Source organism: Megalops cyprinoides, chromosome 24 (genome assembly GCF_013368585.1).
Source record: "Megalops cyprinoides isolate fMegCyp1 chromosome 24, fMegCyp1.pri, whole genome shotgun sequence".
NCBI lineage: Eukaryota > Metazoa > Chordata > Actinopteri > Elopiformes > Megalopidae > Megalops > Megalops cyprinoides.
The window spans coordinates 1,898,849-1,923,487 of NC_050606.1; the positions used below are offsets into that span (position 1 = coordinate 1,898,849).

General features: G+C 45.8%; 1 protein-coding gene across 1 annotated transcript; it reads left to right on the plus strand.

Annotated features, from left to right (window-relative positions):
- The first annotated feature begins 1,324 nt into the window (after positions 1-1,324).
- LOC118771037 (cadherin-10-like) lies at positions 1,325-24,611 on the plus strand. Its single transcript, XM_036518879.1, has 10 exons — positions 1,325-1,472; positions 8,577-8,929; positions 16,244-16,538; positions 20,427-20,546; positions 21,184-21,351; positions 21,918-22,105; positions 22,773-23,026; positions 23,535-23,671; positions 24,048-24,169; positions 24,427-24,611. Exons 2-10 carry the CDS (start codon positions 8,705-8,707, stop codon positions 24,565-24,567), a joined length of 1,650 nt encoding a protein of 549 aa, XP_036374772.1. The 5' UTR covers positions 1,325-1,472; positions 8,577-8,704; the 3' UTR covers positions 24,568-24,611.
- The last annotated feature ends 28 nt before the right edge of the window (positions 24,612-24,639 follow it).

Consider the following 24,639-nt stretch of genomic DNA (forward strand, 5'->3'; position numbering starts at 1 on the left):
CATAATATACAACCATTATACTTCCCCCTGTGGCCACTGTTGGTGGAGCAGTTATGAGGTCAAAGCTCATGTTGTAGGCACATCCGGCTGAATTTTCTGTCCACAAAGTCGTTTCAAAATTTACACCTCATTCTTCCGGGGAGGTAAAATGGAATATCATTTTCAAGTAGCACACAGGGGAAAAAAAAAAGCACAGAGCAATTGGGTTGTGATGAGATGCACCGGAATGCCCTCTCAAGTCCCATTTAGGGTGATGAGGACGAAGGAGAAATACAAAGGAGAGCAAGCACTCTGCGGTCGCCACGGGAACCGGTGGGGAATGGGGGGGGGGGTATCTCCAGAGGAAAATGATGTACAAGTCCTGCCCGTATCTCCCGGGCCTCTGTCCCCACCGAGGGCAGATTAAACAGACACTGAGCATCAGAGAGGCCTGTCTATCCCCAGCCTCACACTAACTCCGCCTGCGTCCGCGGCATTGACATGGAAATTTCCTCCAAGCTCGGCCCCGGGTCCCGCAGCTCCTCGTGGAGGGGGGGTTTCTGCCACGCTCACTCCTCCACGGTTAGGGACAGATGAACGACAGCCAATCAGCAGCAGAGACCCCCACACCTTCAGACACTCCTCATCTTTAAGAGCAAGAAGTGAATCAGAGAGAGAGAGAGAGAAAGAGAGAGAGATACGCAGCAGAGAGAGAAAGATTAAGAGAGACAGGCATCAAGAGAGAAAGATTGACAGATAGACAGAAAGATTGACAGACAGCGGCACAGAGAGAAAGAGAGAGGTATAGGCAGCAGAGAGAGAAAGATTAAGAGCCATAGAAAGAAAAAGAAACCTGGAGACAGAGCTGCAGCAGGAAAAGTGACAGGGAGAGGTAGCAGTAGTGGATAGAGACGAGCAGTGAGAGGGAGAGAGAGAGAGGGAGAGAGGGGGAGAGGGAGAGAGGGAGAGAGGGGGAGAGGGAGAGAGAGACAGAGAGGGAGAGAGAGAGAGAGAGAGAGAGAGAGAGAGAGAGAGAGAGAGAGAGAGGGAGAGAGGGGGAGAGGGAGAGAGGGAGAGAGAGAGGGGTAACAGTGGGGGGAAACAGTGGTACAGAGGGACAGAGACAGGAGTAACAGTGATAGAGAGAGAGAGAGAGAGGCAACAGTGATAGAGAAGAGAGAGAGAGGGGAGAGAGAGAGAGAGAGAGAGGGAGAGAGAGAGAGGGGGGGAGAGAGAGAGACAGAGAGAGAGGGGGAAAGAGAGAGAGAGAGGGAGAGAGAGAGACAGAGAGAGAGAGTGGGCAAGACTGAGGCAGCAGCGGTACAGAGAGAGAGGGAGCGGAGAGAGAGTTGAAGAGAGAGACAGCGTGCACTGTACTCAGCCTCAGTTCCAAACTGCCACAGAAAGGCATCAAGCAAGCCTTGCCGAGCACGCCACAGCCAAAGGGGAAATAGCCACCATGCCTTCGAAGAGCCGTTAATCTGTCAGAGAAGGTAAGCGTCCGCTGTGTGCTGTGTGATTTAAATGAAAGTCATTATGTTTATGTGTCATAATCTTTATGCTCATCTGGGAAGTTATTGAGCAAACGTCTCCTGAACCCTTCCGTTGAAAACGTGCATCTGTCATGTCAGTTGAGGGAGAGATTAAAGATTAAAGATTAAAGGCAATGCTTCGTGACGTAGCTGACCAGAAGCAGGTAATTTGAATTGTTTTGTTTTGTTTTATTGTGTTATTATGGTGATTCTAGCGCTGAGAGTAAGCAGGCATTTCCAGGAACAAGTTCTCTCCCTCGTTCAGCTGGAATTGCAGGGACGTGGAGAGGACTGCCACGACTGAGAGAGAGAGAGAGAGAGAGAGAGAGAGAGAGAGAGAGAGAGAGAGCAGTGTCTGTGCTCCTTTTAAATGGCTTTTGATTGGTACAAATCCTATTTGGTATTCCATGAAGAGTCCCTCTCACTTATATCTCAGGCAGATATACCAACATCCTCCCAGTGTTTTCCAGAGCTATACACATGTCAGAGATAAATACATCAAACTCGCAGTGCCATCAGAGACTCTTATCATTAACCATTCACTGTCCTAATCCGCAGCACTGAAAGCTTAGCCTTTTTAGGATACAAATGATCTTTTTTTTTTACCTTGGGCTTAATGTCTTTCCCTCTGGCAGTGCCTTGCCATGACAGTCTGAATGATGTATGTTAATTGCGTATCGGTAGCTTTTCAGATGATGGAGATGTGTGTGTGTGTGTGAGAATGCATCTGGGAAGGCAAGACAGCTGAGCGTGAGGTTTATCAAGTTTGCCTGCACCTCCCAGAAGTTTAGTGTGTGAAGCGCAGCGAGAACTCAGCGATTAGGGCACTAATGTCTCTGAAAGCGTTGGCTCTGCTTCGTAGCGTCTCGGGCGGGGTTATCCCTTCCCGGAGCACCTCCCGGGATTACGGCAGCGGTTTGTGTTCCCCGTCTCTCCGGCCGCCGCTGCGGCGGAGGTGTGCTTTGATGTGCGGCGATGAGGATATCGCGGATGAAACACGGAACGCTTTGAAACGCCAGTCACTCCGCGTGGCGGGGCGGCTTACTCAGGTCTTTTGGGAAGCAGAGCCGCTCCACGCGCTCGTGGCGGCATGCGTTCGGAATCCCGCTGAGCGCGAATTACAGACACCCTGGATTCCCGAGTGGTTGTGTGTTTGAAGCCCAGGCACTGCACCTTGTCAGAACGTCACCTTTCGCTTGCTTGTCAGCAGGCACACTTCCTCTGGTAGATAAACTCTCGGTGCTGCACATACATTACTCTTAATAATAATGCTACTGCATTATATGATATTCAAGGAAAAAAAGGTCTACTGTTTGTATCGTCATGTTTCACAGCTGTAATATTTTGCCCTTCGTGCTTAGTTAGTGTGGCATTGCTGAGAACTCCACGGTGTCTCTCCGCCTCGGTCTCTGATCTGTACGGGCGCTGTCCAGGAGAGAAATTCCGTAATTCCATTAAGGTTTTGCACGAACGAAACCACACACATCTTCTGCGGTGCCGTCACGTGCGTAATTGTGTCTCAGTGCCGGGATAAATAACGACGCGGCTGCCCCATTAGCGACAACGGCCGTATGTTGGCACATGACAGAAGTGACGGTGGGCAAAGCAATTTGCCTTTGTAATGAGACAAAGTCTCAGGGAATGCATTTGTCTGCTGCGAGGGGGGAAAGTGTAAAACAAGAGCTGATTTCAGCGTAATCTGATGCCAAAAGATGCCAAAAAAAAAGAGAAAAATTCCACCGCTCTGCTGCACTGAGATGAAATTGCTACACTTGTGTCATCCAAATCATTTGGAGCAGCAACAGGAGCAGGTGCTGTATCCTCTTTCAATCATGCTAAAATTATCTAAAAATGGAGGGCAATTATCATCATCTGTGGTAAGAGTGCCCTGGCCATTCTCCTCGGTAGCATCATTGCTATGAGGTACGGCTATTACTCTCTGTCTCTTACTCTTTCCTTCTCTCTCTTGCATTCTGAAGTCCTTTTTGAAACAGAAGAACGCAAATGTCATTATAATCTAATCTAATGACATGAAAGGCAGGCGATGTCATTGATTGACTATTGAGGAACCCTGGAAGCCAGCCTTCTGGCTGCAGTCGTTCACCTGTCAGTGTGTCTTGATCTGTATCAAAGTCTGAAAACAAGGAGGACACCGCATGAATATTTCAGAATGAAGGCCATCTGTGTACGCTGTCCCAGCTGGGAAGGGGTGGAGCGTGTGTGCTGCTGGAAAGGTCTGGAGCTCCCCCAAGTGGTGACTTTTATATCTTTCTATCGAAGCGTCCACTGCCTGCACTGCGATGATACGCACATACAGAGACACACACATGTACACAGACAAGGGCACATACACAAACACGACTACAAACTCATCCACACGCACGCACGCACACACACACACAAGGACATAGCCCCTTCATCCCTCATGAATGTCCTGTCGAATTATATTTTTAGCATGTGTCTTGTGTCGTGTGATTAGATCCTCTTCACTGGAATGTGATGAGTTATTAAAGATCTGGGGGTTAGCCAGTCGTGCTGGGGGGGTCTAGCTGAAGAATCATGCTTTGTGCCGAAGCAGTTCTGTTCCATGACATCCATCACTGAAAGAGTCACCTGACCTGCGTGTACCTGCGAGCGACTGACCTGCGTGTACCTGCGAGCGACTGACCTGCGTGTACCTGCGAGCGACTGACCTGCGTGTACCTGCGAGCGACTCGGCATTGTGAGAAGAGCTCAGTCCGAACGCTGGTCTCACGCTGGGTCTCAGACACTGTTACACCTACAGAGCAGTGTGGACATGTTTCCCGGGTACCACGGATACCCTGTATCTGTGATGTAACTCCCCAGAAACTGCGGTCCAGAAATCAATGGACCACGGCTGCTAGGCGTCTGAGGTGTGGTCAGACACGTGACACTTGTCATTCAACACGTGCGCAGTCTGAATCCAAACACGAGTACTGCTGGTGCAACAGAAATCCTGCAAGAACCTCAAATGGTGGTCGTACTTCCTCATAACGGTGATCAATCTCCATTTAATCACCGCAAAACCTTCCTGGTGTTCCGGATGACATCATATATCATCATAGATCATCATAGATCTATCTATGTATCTATATATCTGTCTATCTGTCATGTCTGATTTTCTCATGAAATCATCACTCTGAAATTATAGACAAGGAGTAAGATTACTATAAATCTTAATTTCGATTATTTACATTAATGAAATTAATCCAGTAGCGAAAAACTTCAATATTGAAGGTATAATTACCTGATCCACTGAACAGCAATGTACATCCATACGTATATCCACACATATTTATGTGTATCTACTCCATTTAAATCAATGTGTAATGACACACCCCACTTGACACGCTGTCTTACAGAGGTGAGAGGGTCTGTCTGTCACAGATGCTATGTTAGAGAGCCCCATTCTCCTGCTAAAATGGGCAGGCAGTCAAATTTAGGATCATGCAGGACTGCTTGTAGCCATGGAGGGAATTCTTTGAAGTTCTCTGAGAAACTGCACGGTGCTGCACACTTATAAAGAGTATGGCATAACGCAGAAGAACAGGGGGATTTTCTCTCTTTTTTTTCTTCTTCTTCTTCCAAAATGCGTTTCAGACTCAGGGTTACTCTCCCACGAGTGAGAGAATGAGACAGAACAATCTCCAGGGCCAGCACCACCTCCCACAGCACCAGTTAATTCACTTTGGAGTTGGAGAAGTGCTCTCGCCCATGGCCCAGGGCTCACTGCTGGCAGAGCGTCAAGCACTGCAGCGGCGGCGTGGTCAGAGCACATTACCGCTACCCTGAAATGTGTCAATTAGCTGTTAGCGTTGGCTTCCTTTCACCCCCTGAGCAAGCAAAGCGCACATCTTCCAGCGTGGTACACATTCCACTCAAATCTCAACTTAACCCGCACTTTGTTTGTGAAACAAGCAACGGCGAACGTTTGACGGTAGGCCAGTGGCTGGATTTATGATGTTAAATGAAAAACTCAACGAACTCAAACTCAAGCTAAACAAAATCTCAACAGGCTCCAGTGGCGGGTGATATTCATGAAATCATTCATGAAATCAGATATATCCGTATAAGCTGAATGAGCAACAGTCTTAGGCTAACAACACTCCCAAACCAGTGAGCGTGAGCATAACACTATTGAAGCCCTAATAAAAATTAACTCGACTTGAAAAAGCAACCTGACTAAACAAGGAAAGCCAAGTATGCCACCATATGACGTGGAACCAAGATGCAGCCTGAAGAGGTAGGTCTGCAGTGTTGGAAGATGGCCAGTGATTCTGCACAGACAGGGATTGCCTCTGAGAGGAGCGACTCTGTCAATAGGACAGTCAGTTGCCCCATATTTGCAGATATATACTGTATGTATATATTTCCACGTGTGTTTGTGGAACACCCATGATATGTGAATAGGCTTCTATTCCATGGGCAGTGCCCTCTATGGTCTATGTCCTTGAGCACCAGGCTCTATATTTGGGATTCAGGAACGTGAGGAAACATAGTTTTTTAAAGTAGCAGATTTTTAAGATGAGTGCCAGAGCGACAGCATTGCTTCTGCTTAATCTCGTTAGGTAAAGTGCTTCCGTTAAGCTGAGAGCACGGTCTGAGTGTGAGCGTTAGCGTGTGCACGCACCCACGCTAATCCTCTGGGCCGACTCCGGCATCGCCGTGGAAACGCTCTGCTTCTCGTGCGCGGCCCCACGCGTTCCGCCGCGTCTCAAACAGGAGCGGGTCACTTCCTGTTTAAAGCAGGTTCAGACGCCGCTCAGAACGCCTGAGCCAAGGCGCCGCCGCGATGAGAGCCGTTTCTCTCAAAGGAAAAGTGTCAACACTCAGACGAAAGATCCCTGAAACCTGAAATTACAGTGTCATAGTATTTATGTTTTTTTCATAACATAATGTCATACGTCTGTAGCATACTGTAAATCTGTTCATTAACTTGAGTCAATGTAAGAGCCTGACGCTTTAAAGACTGTTAGAACAAATGCCATGAACAAATAGAAAGCATGTAGTAAGATATCTTTTATTACACATTTATTATATGCTTAATATTACTAGCTATGTGTAAAGGGAGGCTAAATGAATGAATTTATTAATAGTTTGTAATGAGCTTGTACCTCTTAATGGTCTCAGGGATGTAGGGAGTAAACACACTGAATAAAAAATTAAACATTAATATTACTATTACTAATATTACTACTAATATTACTATATTATTAATAATTGCACATCATACCAAAAGAAATGGATGGTCAATGCCAATACAGCAGGTTATTTCTCATTCACTACATGCTAACTACAGACTTATTAACTTTGTGAAAAGAGAGGCCAAATGCATCAGCTGAATAGACTGTGATGTATATAAACTGGTTGCGGTCCTTAAGGTGCACTATGTGGGTGAGTGTTCATGGTCACTGACCTCTCATTCAGTTAGGTTTGGCATAAACACTTCCTCTGCTGAATACAAACACAGTAGTTTCGGGCTCTGAACCTCTGACCTGGGTTCATTTTGTGCTTATCTTGGGTGTTCCCAAAACGGGGTCCTCTCCTGTTGTGGGAGTTTGCCACACACAGGAAAGCCGATTCACTGTCTGCTGCCCCCATAAAAGTGGTGGATGGGAATGTAGGAGTTAGTGAGGCTTCATGAATCCCCACAGTGGGTGCAGTCGGACTTCTGATTGGCTCACACAAGCAGCACGAAACAGCAACGGGTCACGAAGCCTCACTCACCTATCACTGCTGGTGATTTAGACTTAGACCAATGGACATACATTCACACATGCAACCATTTTCACCTAATGTGGCCAAATCCTAATCTCCCCTCCCCCTAAACCTCGCACCGCCCCGCCCTACCCCCCACCTGGCCTTCGAATTCCACAGCCCCCCATCACGCGGCGAATGTGTGTCGGGAGAACTCTGGCTCCTGGCCTTTGGACAAACTTCAGAGAAGTGCAGCTCTGCGGAGGCTGGAGATTTATTAGGATTAACTCCTCTAAGCCCCTAAATTATGCATGCACCCTTGTTTTAATTACGCTGCCCCGTTGCCATGGCGGGTGAGCCGGGAGGATGCACGGCGATGCCACCCCGGCCGCCGCTGCTCCCAGGCGTCGGGCGCCTTGTTTACGCGCTCGTTTGCTCTTCATTAAGGTTTTGTTTTGCTTCGTTAGGGCTGGAGGAGAAGCCGGTGCACTGCGTACAGGGGCCAGTCCAGGCCCGGCGCTATGGGGGTGCTTACGGGTGCATTGCACCCCCAGATGCACCTCAGTACACCCCCCATTTGTCTCCTTATATCCCGATTATTTATTATTTTTTTGTGCACCCCCCATGGACTGCAATTGCACCCCTCTGTATTTTCTTCTGGTGCCAAGCCTGGGCCAGTCCAACAGCCTTTCAGCCTTAACAATGCATTCGTTACATTTCATATGCATTACTGTCATTTAGCAGATGCTCTTATCCAGAGCGACTTAAATAGGTTACAGTTTTTAGACGTTATCAATTTATACAGCTGGATATTTACCGGAGAAAACTGTGGGTTAAGTACCTTGCCCAAGAGTCTAGCAGTGGTGTCCCAGCGGGGAATCGGGACAGGAACCTTTTGGTTACAAGCCTTGCTCCTTACCACTTTACTACTCTCATGTCCATTCATGAAGTGTCGGAGAGTATACGCCAAGGACCTGGCCTTTACAAAGTTCATATAGCATGCTCGGCTGCGTCCAACCAAATTATTTTCATGCTTTTATTTTTTATCAATTTACTTTTTCTTGGCTTGAGAGAAGAACTGTACGTGGCCTTTTTTATTGCGAGTAACAATCTATTCATTTAATAATATGTTTAAAAATCCTGCTTTTGGTTTTCCTCTGGCCTTGGAGGAACGCATGGTGGTGCGTGTAATGCATCGGAGGTGCAGGCTGAGGTTGTGCCCGTCTCTGTCCCGCCGTCTGTTGTGGCTCACTCACTGCAGCCTGCGTGTAATGCATCGGAGGTGCAGGCTGAGGTTGTGCCCGTCTCTGTCCCGCCGCTGACGCTTTGGGGCTTTGTTCCTCTCAGGGCCCGACGGACACATCAGAGGAGGCAGTACGATGGTGGCAGCGTGCTCGGACACGCCCCCCCGACGCCGCTCCTTCCTGCTGTAGAGAACTCGCGCGCGGTTTCCCGAGGAGGGACTGGATGCAGCCATGATGATCGGTCCGGTCCCCCTCCTGCTCCTGCTGCCGATACTCCCCCGCCCGGCCTCCGCGGCGCTCCTGGCGAGAGGGGCTAACGGGGAGGCTTTTGGTGAGCCGGCCGGCGCCCCCGAGGAGGACGGGAAGGTGCTAAGGAGATCCAGACGGGGCTGGATGTGGAACCACTTCTTCCTGCTGGAGGAGTACACGGGAACCGACTACCAGTACGTCGGAAAGGTAAGACAATCCAAACGCCTGGCTCCTGCTGGCTTACCAACATTGCTCCTGTGTCCCGTTGGCTTACCCACAAAGCTCCTGGATCCTGATTGGATTCAGATCTCAACATGTCTGTGGCTCGGCTGTGTTCAGGGTGGCACTGGTTACCCGTGGGACTGATTTGACACATGTTCAGATGGCGTCTGTCATGTTCTTCTGGATCGATAAGGAGCCCTTTTTCCTTGCTTTGCAAGCTGCTGTTGATTACATTTATGTCACTTAGCAGACACTGTTAACAGGCAAAAGAGGTCCAAAAAAGATAGCTAATGACATGTCTTTGTTGGTGAATTTATACAAAAAATTATAGAACAAAAATGCTGTACTCAGCATATCTATGTGGTATCTGACAAGCATACCTCTGTGCTGATTTCCTGACCATGGTGCCCCCTGCTGGCCAATTCAGGGTTTTTCTTTTTCATTTTTCATTTCATCATTTTTCCAGTTTGTCTTTATTTGTACACACAAATATTCACAAGCTGCATAGCAGATTGTACCGTGAGTATTGCAGACTCTCCCTGAAGCAGAGCGAGGAATTGGAAGTACTCACAAAAAGTCTACTCTTCTGTCCTCAAAACACCAATAAACAGCATTTTGTCAAAATTTAAATAAGCAGCATATTGCCAAACGAGCTTGCAGCGTCTCATTTAAGGTGTTAGTTATAAAGCTCACATAGGTACAATGGTTATATAATCAGGTGCTAGAAATTTCTAATTTAATTTAACTGTGAAAAAAAATGTGTGAGTTATTCACAACTATTGGGCATGGAGATACAGAAAATCAAGTTAACAATACTTTGCTTGAAGATTACACCTGCTGCCCAGCATAGGGGAATTAGTTAGCTCATTTCAAGCACAATTCTTCTCAGTCTCCCGGAAGAATGAGAGGCGATGCTGAATTCACAGAGATGCAGTATTTCATCGCCAGATGAATGGTTCGCCCTCTGAGGGAAAAGCCAATGCACTTCCAAGAGGCTCAGGGCTTCCCTGCTGGGCTTGAAGGGTCTAAACTCCTTCACTTTCACAGCAAACTCTCCGACAGGCCATGATGGCCAGCATCCCAACACAATCGCAGGACCAGATCGCCTCTCTCAGAGACAATGTGCTGTGGCTCAGAGGGTCTGCAGTCACCCATCTCTCCGCTCGCTAATGCATGACATGATACACGCAGAGGCGTAAAAAGCAGGGTGTCTCTTTGAGGAGCTGTTCCCAGAGGAAGCACCCTTTCATCATGACTTCCGTCACTCCAAGGATTACAGCCATCTGCCATTCATAGGGCCATGGCTGGCAGCTGGGTGAATGCAATCTGCTCATCTTCCTGAACAAACCGGCAGCCATAAAAATGGGGGGGTCATCCATCACTGGGGCTCCACGATGGGACACCAGCTCCAGCCTGCACATTGATCGGATCCTTTAACATGACTCCTTTCTGGTCTTCCACCATGTTATTTCCACCCCCTCGTCAGCCCTCCAAACCTGTCTCCAATTAATCAGCCAGGACAGGACAGGCGCTGTACTGAAAGGAGGAGCCATAGCCTGGTGTCATTAAACTCTAACAGGGCCAAAGTGCTACAGACTCACAGAACGAGTAGGGCAAATGCTGGTGCTACTCCAAACCCCCTGGCTGAGGCTGCCTAGTCCTTCTCTTTGTCCTTTCATAGTCACAATGATGAGCAAAGGTGGGCTGAACACTCTGCCCTCATCATCGTTGCACTTTTCTTTGGTGGTGGATGTAGCTGATGGCTCGTATAACTGCTAAAGGTGTATAGCGCCCCCCACTGGCCTGGAGCGTGGCAAAGATAAAGCCTAGAACTCTGTTCCCAGAAATTACAAAACTAAACTGTGGACATAAATCTGGTACAGCTCATAGGAGAGCTATAGCTTGAGATTATCCTCCTCTGCGTGCCCTAGTGTGACTGCTGCCTCATGGGACCAAAGACAGCAAAACAGGGAACATTTGCAAATTCTCCTCCTTCCAATGGTGCTTCAGTGCATGAAAGGTCATATGGTCCACAGCAGTATTCCAGTGTGGTCATATCATCCAAATAGATTTTGTTTGAAAAATAATTCCTCCAAACTTCCAAACTGTAAGTGGTAATACTCTAACCTTAAAATTTTTTTCAGTCTGTTATAACCACAGAGGACCAAAAATAGTGTTGAAATCTTTCATGGACATGTGGCATGAATATTAGTTTTTGTGTTGAAATAAAGACACTGTCACAGAAATAGATTTGAACTTTATGACCAGCCTGTGCAATATTAGCCAAGCGTGGAATTGGCGGTGTGCCAGGGAGATCACTCATGTGGTTATGAGAGGACGCAGTTTTTATCATAATCAGTCTGAATTGCATATCTGGGAACATCTCCGTTCCCAGGTGCTGCATGAGAGGTCTGCATTCTGCAGTCCTCACCCCCTACCACACACACCTGCTTTATGCCACTCAAACTCAAACAGGTGAGCACCATCCACCCACCAGCCAATCAGAAATGCAACCCGTGGGACACAGCAGGACAGAGGAATGTGGAAGAATTCTGAAAGGATTACAAGCATTTTAATTCATTTTACACAACTATGTTTTTATGATCAATGGGTTCAGAAGTCCACACTGTATTGGCTCAGGTCGTCATATCGTAATTCACATATTATCATTTTAGTATAAAAACACACTGAAGAATTTATTCTTCATGAGAAGCATGTATATGGCTACACACTCACACACACACACACACACACACAAACATGCACGCACATACACGGGCACACACACACAGACAAACACACACACACACACACACAGACACATAAAAAATGTTTTGACAGAGCCAGTGTTACAGCAGCATCTCTATTTTTGGGTTGTTGGGTACACTCGTAAGTCCCTTATTTAATGAGAAGTACCAAACAAATTAGGATTTTATATTGGTAACCTTGGAGACAAAGATATACTTTTGGACAAACAGCAAAACAGCTATGAACCAGGAGCCGCATCTTCATAAATGCATGAATGCCTCCAACTTTGGTGACATCACAGAATTACTAATGTGTGTGTGTGTGTGTGTGTGTGTGTGTGAGTGTGTGTGTGTGTGAGTGTTGGGGGGAGGGTTGGACAGAGAAAGAGAGAGAGGGAGAAGAGAGGAGGAGAGAGAGGGAAGGGGTGTAGAGAGAGAGAGGGAGAATTGGGGCAGAGAGAGGGAGAGAGAGAGGGAGAGAGAATGGATAAGGATAATTATTCAGTGTCAGTCGAACTCTTCCTATCTCCACTCTACAGCAGCATGCAGTGCCAAAATGAAGCCCTGATGGGAATAGGCAATGATTTTTCAAAGCCTAACTTCTAATCCCTCTGTGTGTGTGTGTGTGTGTGTGTGTGTGCGCACGTGCCTGCTTGCGTGTGTGCATGCGTGTGCGTGCTTGCGTGTGTGCGTGCGTGTGTGTGTGTGCGCGCGTGTGTGTGCGTGTTTGCATGTGTACGTGCGTGTGTGTGTGTTTGTGTGTGTGTGTGAGAGAGAAAGAGAGAGAGAAAGAGAGAGGTTGTGTCTGGGTGTCCATCTATCTGTGCCTGTCAATGTATGCATGGGCATTTGTATGTGCAAGAGAGAGAGGTGAAAAGTGAGAGGGAGGAGGGAAAGAGAGAGAGAGGGAGGGAGAGAAAAGTAGCAAAAGGGAGTTTCACTTTGTTAACAGACAGAGGCTAAATCTGCACTGCGTTAAAAAAAAAAAAAAACACATATCCCACCTGACTGCACCACATCCATATCAATTAATGTAAGGCTTCAATATATTCATAACCCCACACCCTGGCGTCTTATTTTATTTTTCCACTGCAGTCACAACAAAAACGCATCCAAGTGCGAAAATGGAGCCACTTCTTTCCGACTCTGTTAAAGGGTCTGGAATCCCTGTCGATAGGTCAGTGCTGTCAGCCTACAACACTGCAAACATCAGGCTGCAGTCTGAGCACAGATCACACTCTCTGCCTCCCCCTCTCTGGAATGGCTGCTTTCACTAACAGCATCTATACTGTATCTTGTCATGCAGATGTGACGCCCTCATCAAACATGGCCCTGTGTTTTAGATTAAGTGTGAGCAATATGATACTGCTCTCTGCAGCAGTATTAAGGATAACAACACACATACGAAAATCAAAGGGGGAAACTATTCAAATTCTACTTTATGTTGTATTTTCTCCTGTTTAATATTTTGCTCCTGTATAATCAGTGGTATGAATAAAGACAAAGAGCAATGTGTTAGCGCATGTGTGCATGAGTGTTTGTATGGGTGTATCTGTCTGTGTGTATGTACTATGTACATACATATCTGTTCATATCTTTTGTATATGGTTCCATATGTACCGTGAGTGTCTGTCCAGTTATACATTGTGTGGATGGAATCAGGGCTGATGAGTTTTTTGCTTCCGCATGGCCCTTCCCAGGGATGTGTCTGAAATTTCCCCTGGATTATCAGAGGTGCTCACACTGTGTGAGTCACTGGCCTCTATGGTGCTGCTTCATTATGTGAAGTGTGCTTAATTGCATTTCCACCACCTGTGGGGTTATTGCAGGGCATTAATTAGAACATGTCAAACCAGTCAGTGGGCATTTGTAAGTACGGCCAGAAATGTAACTGTAAAACCTGGTTTAGTGGTTATGGGAAAATTAAGTCAGGGATTCAATATCTAATATCCATAGCTCTCCAAGCAGGGGAAATTCAAATTGTTATGAGACACTGTGCTCTTTTGACACAGCAGAAAAATCAACACATTTTTTTGTTCCATGGATTATATTTGTTTACGTGCCAGCCAATGGCTAAGGGACATAGGAGTACCAGCATAATACCTCCTCTGGAAATCTCAAAAGATCCCCAGTTTCCAAGCCAGATTTCAAAGTGGCGTGAGCAATATGCATTCTGTTAAGATGGCAATGCACTAAAGCATTTTATAACTTCACCAAAAATTTTTCAACAGAACAGGCATAGCACATTGTATCCGTTTCACCACATTTAAAGTACTATTTTCATTGTTAGTGAAAAGGCAGTGAATGTGGAACCTCTGTTTGGCTGTGTAAGTACACAGCTCCTCTGAGTAGCCCCGAACTTACTCTTAACCGCGAGGTCAGAATCTGCACCCCTCAAACCAGACCAGTGTTATGTCGTCACACTGTTCTGTTACACAACTGTTACATGGGTCTTGCTCGTTACAGTGTGTCTTTGTAATCACGTCAATGAAAACGCACAAGTTCACATCTCATTATCGTATTTAATCCTGATATTCACTTTTTGCTGCACAGGCAGAGATATTTCATTCATTGTGGTTATGTTTTGAGTAACTTAATAATTTATCAAGTTGTTTAAAAGCATTGTTTCTCAAATTGTTCGTGCGGTTCATAAAAGCGCAGTGGCCTAATTTTTCCTGCTTGTCATGCATAAGGTGTCTTTTTTCAGCCAGTGACATGAATTTCATACTGAAAAGAGCATCAAGATTCCAGCCAAGGAGCCTCTGATTAATGATGAGGTATATTCATGCGAAGCACCTGTCAGCGTGTCTGTCACGCGTCTACCTTCCCTCAGATTCCCTCATCAATTTCATCACCTTTTTTTTTTCTTCAGTTTCACCAGATGCTCATAAATGTATTCTGGAAGATGCTGGTGTCTGAGTGCTAGAGACAGAATCAGAGCGAAAATACTGTCTGTCGGTCTCCCAGTGATGGTAAAACAGGTAAAACACTTCACCTGTGTTCACGGATCTTAATCAGGGTCACAAAAGACTGTAAGCCCCCTTACTTGTTGCTCAGATCTCAGGACATGTCGTCCAACAACAAGTATCTGGGATGCCAAAATAAGAAACCTCAACAACAACAACAACAACAGTGGAACATGAAAAGATTTACCCAGAATTCTACGGTCTTTCTTATCGTACCTAGGGCCTGTATCCAAGGCGACGCTTAATTAAATTTGCACTGATGACACTCGGCATGCTTTCAGCATGCAACTGTAACACAGCGACAGGAGAGAGGCGCACACCGGTCAATATCTGTAATAGCCTTTGCTGCGTCGCATCTGGATTTGAGTAGGCCGGGATCAAAGACACAAAAGGCCATCGGAGCAGGTGAAATATCCTGTCCCACCTCCTGTTATTAAGGGGCAGAACCTTGAAGCCTCCCATGGGTACAGCTCCTGACAACAGGCCTCGCTGAGACAAATGCAGGGAAATGCTCGCAATATACTTATTAATATACTTATATAATATACAGTTTTTTGAAAGGAGACGTTTTATGAACCAGTCGTAGCCAGTGTTCTAAATGACTGCGCAATCTGCTAGCATGGTGTATCACCACTTGTGCCCGTATTCCATCTAAATGCAATTGCTTCCCGGCAACACACCAGTTAGTCTTAATACGCTTGATCAACACACATGCTGCCTCTTTGCACTGCAGCTGAAATGACCAAGGTCCCATGGCTTTTCTTTTCGTTTTGAGAAACCGCTGTATGGCTCGGAAAGTAATTTAGAATGCAACGACAAAAAGGTGTTCATGAAACAAGAATCCTTGAATAAAATGAAATCATACATCTATGTAATGGAGCCAGCTAGTGGCACTGCTCGATCTATTTTGTTTGTGAGGTATTACTCGATTGTATTAGCGTTGTCCATTTATAACGGCAGGGTTTTTGGTGTTCATTCTCCATTGATGGTCACCCTGCCCAGAATATTAGTTTCTTTTTTGTTTTTCTTAAGTCTGGGTGATTCATGCAAGACCTAGTGAGTGGGTTAATCTGAGACTTTATTATATATATATATATATATATTTTTTTTATATATATATATATACATATATATATATATATATATATATATATATATATATATGTGTATATATAAAAGGAAATTAGGTAATCACTGTGATGAAAAAGGAATATGAGAGAATTAGCTGGGTCTCAGTGGCTCTGTGATTCAGCATTATTCTGTTTTGTCTTTCACAGCTCCATTCAGTGAAATCCCAATTATGTTAATTACTTAATTAATATGTTTTCCTCATAAGTAAGTGCTCACTTTGGATCACTACAGGTCTTGAGGAAGTGACTTTTATAAGTTCCTTGGTGGATTGGCGTTGTTAACCTGATGCTTTGATTGTCCATGTACAGTGATTTGAGCCATCATCTGAACTCCCAGGACGCAGCGTACCTGGAGAGGGTGCGCAGATAGCTGTGTAGCTCTATCCCAGCGAATCAGAGGAGTTACACGTGCTCCCAGAATGCCGTGTTGAGTCGCTCTGCTCTTCTCCCCCGCAGCTCCACTCTGACATGGACAAAGAGGACGGCAGCGTGAGGTACGTCCTGTCCGGGGAGGGCGCCGGCACCTTGTTCGTCATCGACGAGAACTCGGGCGACCTCCACGCCACCAAGAGGCTGGACAGGGAAGAGAAGGCGTACTATTCTCTCCGCGCCCAGGCGGTGAACAAGAGGACCGGCCAGCCCCTGGAACCAGAGACAGAATTCATCATCAAGATTCATGACATCAATGACAACGAGCCAAAGTTCACCAAAGATGTTTACACTGCCACCGTTGCTGAAATGTCAGACGTCGGTAAGCTTCCGCTGCTATTAGAGGACCTTTCCTCATGAGTTAGTTGATAAACAAAGCCTTTTCATTTGCTTCAGAATATAATGAGGTTTGAAATGTTTCTGAGATGTTGAGGAAATGTTGCTGAGATCTTTTAAGTTGTACATTTTTGTGCTTGTTTAGCATTGCAGCAGTATATTTTGAGACTCCTACACACTTTACTCATTGAATGGGATCAATGCTGTCATTCAGTCTAACATGTGCATCATCATGTCTTGAGAAGTGCAATTTTTACACTTCACACCAAACAGACCCCTTTGGGACCAGAAGCCAGAGACAGGGATGGCACTAAAAGAAATATAGGGTGCAAAGGGAGCCCCTGGTATCACTGCAGAGTTTCTGTACATGAGTCATTCGTGAAGTTACACTATCAGCCACAGACACACCTCCCATTTCATTTTAAATGTGCCTTATGGAATTGCATCAATCAAAACCCTTTTAAAGATCCTCGAATCCTTGAGGCTGAACGCTGAGAGCGCAGTTTTCACAGAATGCCATTGGTATTCAGGACGTGTGTTAGGCCATTGTGGAGGACGAGCCAGATGCGTTCTCCAGCCCAGGCAGATCAAAGCTCTGAAAGGAAAAAAAGAAGAGACAGAAGAACGGGGAAAAAGAAACAAGCATGAAACAGATGCCCCATTTAAGCGTGTCTCTTCAGCAGCTACGGGAAGGTCAGAACGAGATAATCTCGAGAATTGCGGGAATGCGTTAGATGAGATGAGGCGATCAAAGTGACCACGGAGGGCGATGTATGCACATGAGCTCACCACCGAGATCAAAGGGATGATTACACCTGATCACACCCCCCTGCAGAGAGCAGAGCTTCTACAGAGGCTATCGTAGCTGATCATCAATTCTGATCGAAAACCAGAGAGAATGCTGGGAAAAGACTGACTAACTCAAGAAGCTACAGTGCGCGGCTGATCTCTGTACGGTAACCTCTTGAGCCCGAAAACCGCTAATTGTGACCAAAAGAGCTTATCTCATTCTCTGCTGTCATCAGAAAATGTATAACTGGCTCAGCAACAGCAGTGCAAAGTCAGCCTATACTGTTCTTTCTCCAGTAGTTCTCTCATTTACTTCAAAAGGAGCTTAACCTTATTCTCCAACAGCCTTCTTGTTCGTATTGTCAATACTTACAAAATTAAGTATTGACAAAATATCGCTTATCACTGGCAGTGTCGAACATCTCATCAGAAGACATAAAATTGTAAAAGAAAGGCTAACTAATTCAAGAACCTATACTACGCAGCTAATTTCAGTATGCTAAACCAGTGGCTTAACATAACAGATAACAAATAAATAAATAAATAAAATTACAGATCGTGAGGACAGATGTGTTTCAGTGTGTCAGTGATTAATTATGCAAAGATCATATGTGTGTGTACAAACCAGGGCTGTTGGAACTCCCTTAAAAGACTTAAGGGACTAAAAGGTGACAACATCTTCATCTTTTGGTCAGATCTTAAATTGTGGTTTATCGCGATTTAATCACAGTCATTTCAATGTATTCTGGATGGCTCTTCGCTCTCCTCAAACTCTTGAGTGATGAGAGAAAGTCCTGCGAATGCTAAAAACAGCACGTTGTCACTCTAGCATGCAGCGTCACCAGGTTCGGCTTAATGACACCTGGGTAGAATCCAGCAAGCGGACACTGGGGTCACCTAATTAAACTACATAAGACATTTGCAATGAAAATGTTACAAAACGTTGCTGCTTTGAAAGCAGTGTTAAGACTGTATGAATAGCAATAGATAATTGTAGTTGATTCCCTTATATTGTGTACTGCTCAAACAAGGCCCCACAGCAGGTTTTTGGACCATTCACACACTGTTGGTTTGAACAGTGCCTCTTTGGATCCTCCTTAGTGGCTGAGAGCTTGGGTGTAGTCTGTAGCTTCCAGACCGCTGGCTTGTTTAAAACAGATAAAACGCAGTACTCTGATGTGTGCTCACTGACTGAAAAGCAGCAGGTATGCTCTGGTGCTGTTAAAGCTTGAGTCAACCCCTGATCACTGAAGTGAGTGGAGTGAAGATTAAAAAAATATATCGGGAGGAACACGCTTTTCTTTAAATAAGAAGCCACACAGACTGGGTGTAAGCGCTCTGATTCAGCCCTGAAGGATGGGTTGATGGGGAGCGGGGTGCTGTTTCCCAAACAAACACAGACAGGGCGGCATGTTGAACATGTGCATCGGCTGCTTTTGACTACAGCGTGCCAATGCCTGAGACGCGGCAGAGACTCCAGCAGAGATACCTCACACTAATCCTACAGGGAGTTCGCATTGCACTATCAGAGAGATACCTCACACTAATCCTACAGGGAGTTCGCATTGCACTATCAGAGAGATACCTCACACTAATCCTACAGGGAGTTCGCATTGCACTATCAGAGAGATACCTCACGCTAATCCTACCGGGGGTTTGAGTTCGACTAGCAGGTTGAGTTTGACTAGCAGAGAGATATCTCACGCTAACCCTACAGGGGGTTTGAGTTTGACTAGCAGGTTGAGTTTGACCAGCAGAGAGATACCTCACGCTAACACTACAGGGGGTTTGAGTTTGACTAGCAGGTTGAGTTTGACTAGCAGAGGGATATCTCACGCTAACCCTACAGGGGGTTTGAGTTTGACTAGCAGGTTGAGTTTGACTAGCAGAGAGATACCTCACGCTAACCCTACAGGGGGGTTCGAGTCTGACTAACAATGAGGTGCCTCACGCTAAAACTTCAGGGAGGACTCTGACTCACACTCAACCTGCAGGTGGATCTGTGAGCAGATGCAGAGACAGCTAATGCTTAATCACACTGTGCATACTGTTCCACACATCTTTTCATTCCTTGGTGCTGATTGTTCACATACCTTTTTCACGTTTGACTGTGTGGTGTGTTAATTTTGATGCAAGAAATTTCATTTGCATGTCTCAAGAAAGCATCTTTTCATTCTGTGGTGCTAATTGTTCACATACCCCTTTTCACGTTTGACTGTGTGGTGTGTTAATTTTGATGCCAGAAATTTCATTTGCATGCCCCAAGAAAGCAGACAAACAGTCCTGAAATACCCCATCTCACTGCTTTTACAGGACATGTTTGTTTAAGTCTCCATCCAATGCAAAAAACAGACTGAATTCTGCTACGGGCTGAATCACCGATACTCACCAGCCCTAAGGGTCAATTTAAATCCAAATATGCAAATTACCAGGGAGAAATTACCTCTGCTGTGAAATTAATTCTAATTGGTCCAGATCCATGTCATGCATATTAATATGACTGGCAGAAGGAGATGTATGACAGAGATGCATATTATTTTAGACTGAAACATCTTCATGTTTTCTTCCTTGTTTTCCTTTTTTTTAATGTGTTTTCTGCGGAGTACGTGTGAATGTGAGTAACCCAAGCTGTCAAGAATGAATGAAACTTCATTACATGTATTTCAAAACATGCAGCCTGAGTGAGGATGCTCAGAAAACCTTCACCCGCTTATGAGGTGAACTTTGTATAAAGTTATGATTTTTTTTCCTCCTCATCACAGATTTAATTGCACTCTGTAGAATTCACCCCAACTAGTTTGGAATTATTGCTATGAATACATTAAAATTGTATTCAAAATAAGGGCATCCTTTCATGTCTGTTCTGTTAGGCCGTATTTGGTTTTGCTGATGGCCTTGCCCCCAGCAGAGCTTGTTAACGCTGTTGAAACAGCATTCGTATCTTTTTGTTTTGTTTCCTTGAAACATTTCACACGTTCACACACAGAAGCCACATGGACACGTTAAGTAAGAGCTTCCCGTTTCCGCTTAGTTGACCACGGCATTACCCGATCTTTTCACTTTGTTTTTTTTTTTTCCTTCTCAGGTACGTTTGTAGTCAAGGTGAACGCCACCGATGCGGATGACGCGACCTACGGGAACAGCGCCAGGCTGGTGTTCAGTATCCTGCAAGGGCAGCCCTACTTCTCCGTGGAGCCCAACACGGGTGAGATCCCCGCACGCACTGAGCCTCCGCACCGCGTCCTCATACACGCCCTATTACACAGACGAATGAGGGAGTTCAGGGCCGTCATACTGAGTCTGGCTCCAAAACACACGTGAACAAACCGCAGAATTCCAGCGGCGTGCTACCATGTGCATTGGAGGACAGAAAGTGGCACTGAGACACTCTCACCCACACCTGTCATTCCCACGAGCCCTAGCAATTTCACTCTACCCGCACAAATTCACACAAAGAAGAATGTCTATGACGGAGCGTTGGGTGGGCGCGTGTTCTCAACAAGTGTTGCGTTTTGTCGCTATGCTTAAATGTAAGTATCCGGAGAAATATTACCAGCCTCTTCTGGAAAACAACAGAGTGCTAGAAAAGTGAATATACATCATATGCAGGTGGTATGGTGATAAAACAAAGTGAATTCCAAATCAAGCTGTCCTCTACTGTGCTTATGCCGCTGTACTTGGAGGAACACGCTCTGTATCGCGTTCGGCAGTAAAAGAACGCAGGTGCGTACAGCATGATTCAGGTGTGTGGCGTGGAAACGCAGCGGTGACGAATCTCCTCCTTTGCAGCGCGGTCGGTGTCTAACGTCTCTCTCCCCGCCCCTCGGCCTCTGTTCTCGTAGGGGAGATCAGAACGGCCCTGCCCAACATGGACAGGGAGACACGCGAGCACTACCAGGTGGTGATCCAGGCCAAAGACATGGCGGGGCAAATGGGCGGTCTCTCCGGCACCACCACGGTCAACATCACCCTCACTGACGTCAATGACAGCCCACCGCGATTCCCGCACAGTCAGTTATTTCTGTGTTTATGTTTTTTGGTTTTTCGTTTTTTTTGAGAGTTGGTGCATTGTACAAATGACCAATGTACCAATGCAGTTGATGTTATGAAACATTTGATATAACCCTATATATAGTCATAATGTACAAAGCCGTGAAACAATGTTTTTAACAGATAAATAGCATCCTTTGTGCAAAATCACCTATTAGTTAATTGAATTATTAAAATTCAGCCTGTCTTTCAGGCTTGTGGCTGCATAACTCATGACAATTTGCTGACAGACAAAAAAACTTATGTGCTCAGGAGCATTAGTAATGCCTTCTATTACACCAGGAATATGGAGTGAGTAGATGTAAATAGATGTAAATGTTAAAACACTGCAGATATTTTTAATGTATCTGCTCTTTATAAATATCCTGTGCCTAAAACCAGACATTATAAGTAAATTTTTTCCCCCTTTCAACTAATTAGTATTGCCATGGTAGGAACAGCGTGCATGATCTGTATGACTTCAGCAGCTGGAAAGTGCAAAGTTTGGTGAACCCCCTGCCGACTGTTGCCCGTCCTGTTCCTGAAGGCTCCTACCACCTGTCTGTGCCGGAGTCAGCGGAGATCGGCTCCACGGTGGGCCGTATCAAGGCCAACGACGGCGATGTGGGCGTCAACGCCGAGACACGCTACAGCATCGTGGACGGTGATGGGCGGGAGGCCTTCGCCATCGCTACTGACAGGGAGACGCAGGAGGGGGTCATCACCGTCAGAAAGGTCAGCGCCCCCTCCCCGGCCCCTCCCCAGGCCCCTCCCCACTGGCCGGTCTGGAGCGCGTTTTTTCGGTTAAACCTCTCGCGTTTGTGCTCATGCTCCATCCGCGTACGGTCCGAGAGAGAGAGCAATAGAAGGCGCTCGTATTGCTCGAGAGAGCAATAGAAGACGCGCCACGTACGATTAGCATTACAAAGGTATCATCCCTCTGTCAAGAGGCACTTTCTCCCTCCTGCACGGAGCAGAGAATCCGTGCTGAATTTTTACACCCGGCAACGGGATCTCAGTTTCCTCACACATCTGCCTGCTTGTAATTGCACAGAGTCTCAATCTGGCAAATCTCCGGAACATAAAGGAGAGGAAAAAAGAGAGGGAGAGCACATTATCAACCGTGTATAAAAGATCAAAACCTGAAATTACTCCTCAAAGCACAATGGGGAAGACACAACAGCGCACTCATTGTACGCTTTCAAAGCAGGCCTGTAATCTTCAGCTCAATATCCTCACCCGGGGTTTTGTTGAATGGCCACAGTAAAAACAGAAGTCATGGAGTCACACCATGATGGAAACCATGTTAAAATATAATGTTTAAACCTTCAATGAAACTACATATTCCTACCATAAATTCTGTTCTGAAGTTATAGGCAGGTCTCTTATTTTCAATCAGCAGCATTTGGACTATGAGAGCAAAAGACTTTACACGCTGAAGGTGGAGGCCTCGAACACTCACCTGGACCGCCGCTTCCTCCACCTGGGCCCGTTTAAGGACACGGCCGTGGTGAAGGTGTCGGTGCTGGATGTGGACGAGTCACCTGTGTTTGGCAGGTGGTCTTACATCTTCGAGGTGCAGGAGGACAAACCCGTGGGCAGCACGATCGGGGTGGTGAGCGCCTGGGACCCGGATGTTGCGGATCATCCAATCAGGTGAGCCTGATGCCGCTCGAATGGCCAATCAGATTGCACAGTCATCAGATGAGTCAGAATCAGATGAGTTGGTTGAGGGAAACTTCTGCTGTCTGGGTGGCTGGTGTTTCTGCAGAGCCTGGTCTTTAGCAGGTGAACAGAATAGATTAACCGGAGCATAAAAATATACATAACTGCTCAGCGTTACTAAGACCAAATGAAAATGAATATAAATCAATGATAAGTAAGCAATGACCACATTGCTTAACGGTTAGCATTGTCTCTGTAGCATATACCTGTCATTCACTGTTGACTATACTGGTGACACATTCATCATCTCACTGGATCGACTACATTACATAACATTACATACACACACAATGTAATGTAATTTTATGTAATGACTACCAAGATAATCGCGTCCCAATCTTTCCGTCTTCTGTCTGTGTGTGGTGAGACTAGGGACATACTTTTATGCACCGCATGGCCCCACAGTGCAGTGATGCTGGCTCTCCACCCACTTCCACAGGTACTCTATAGACCGGCACACAGACCTGGACCGACTCTTCAACATAAGCTCAGAGAACGGCTCCATCTGGACCCTGCAGCCCCTGGACAGAGAGATGTCAAAATGGCACAACATTTCAGTGGTGGCCACAGAGTCCAGTGCGTTTGCCTCACCTTCTCGCGGAGTTGGATGTTACTACTACTGCCTGCTTAGTGTTGCACAGCGTATTATACTGTACTGTATTGTATATTCGCGGTAGGGTTCATATTTTGTATTCAATATGCACGTTAAAAAGTATAGGTTAAATGACTTAGTTGTTTGACTGCTTAAATAAATTGTGCATCAATTTAATGGTTTAAGTAATTAACGTATTAACTAGCTGCTTAAGTACAGTGCTGGCAGTTCAGACTGGTTCATATAAAAGGCAGGTGATACATGGTAAGAACAAGGCACTGGCACGACCACAGTCTGAGGTTGGGATGACAGTCCTGATTCAGTCTGGGCTCTGACACACTTTCATGTGTTCTATTCTAGGTAACCCTCAGCAAATCAGCCGCGTCCCAGTTTTTATCAAGGTTCTGGACATCAATGACAACGCACCCGAATTCGCCATGTTCTATGAGACGTTTGTTTGCGAGAATGTCAAAGCAGGACAGGTACAGCTCTTTTATGAATTAATCACCCTTGAGAGGGCTCATTAAAGAGTAAGCCGTTTTCTAATGTGCCATTTCTTCAGACACAGCCACAACTTCACAGTAATCCATTACATTCTGCTTGCACTACAATATGTGAACAGCGATTTAGAAAAACAGATAATTTCCTTGTTTTATTTTGCAGCATTGGTACAGACGTCTGATTAATCGGTTTGCCTCTGAAAATGACCTGATGTCATGTAATGTCGTTCTGCCCTCAGCTCATTCAGACTATAAGTGCTGTTGACACAGACGAGCCCCTTATCGGACACAAATTTGTTTTCACTCTGAGCGCCATCAATCCAAACTTTACAGTCCTCGACAATGAAGGTAACGTCTCCATGCAGCCGTTTTACTTTTGAGATCACAGCACCGTTGAGTCTTCTGCTGTGTGTGTGATTCTTTAGCAGCCTCAAATCATTACACTTCCATTT

Excerpts from the sequence above, each read along its gene's own strand:
- LOC118771037 (XM_036518879.1), top strand. The coding sequence starts at position 8,705 with ATGATGATCGGTCCGGTCCCCCTCCTGCTCCTGCTGCCGATACTCCCC. Across the intron at positions 22,106-22,772 it reads GGGTCATCACCGTCAGAAAG|CATTTGGACTATGAGAGCAA; the intron begins GTCAGCGCCCCC and ends TTCAATCAGCAG. Across the intron at positions 23,672-24,047 it reads AGTGGTGGCCACAGAGTCCA|GTAACCCTCAGCAAATCAGC; the intron begins GTGCGTTTGCCT and ends GTTCTATTCTAG.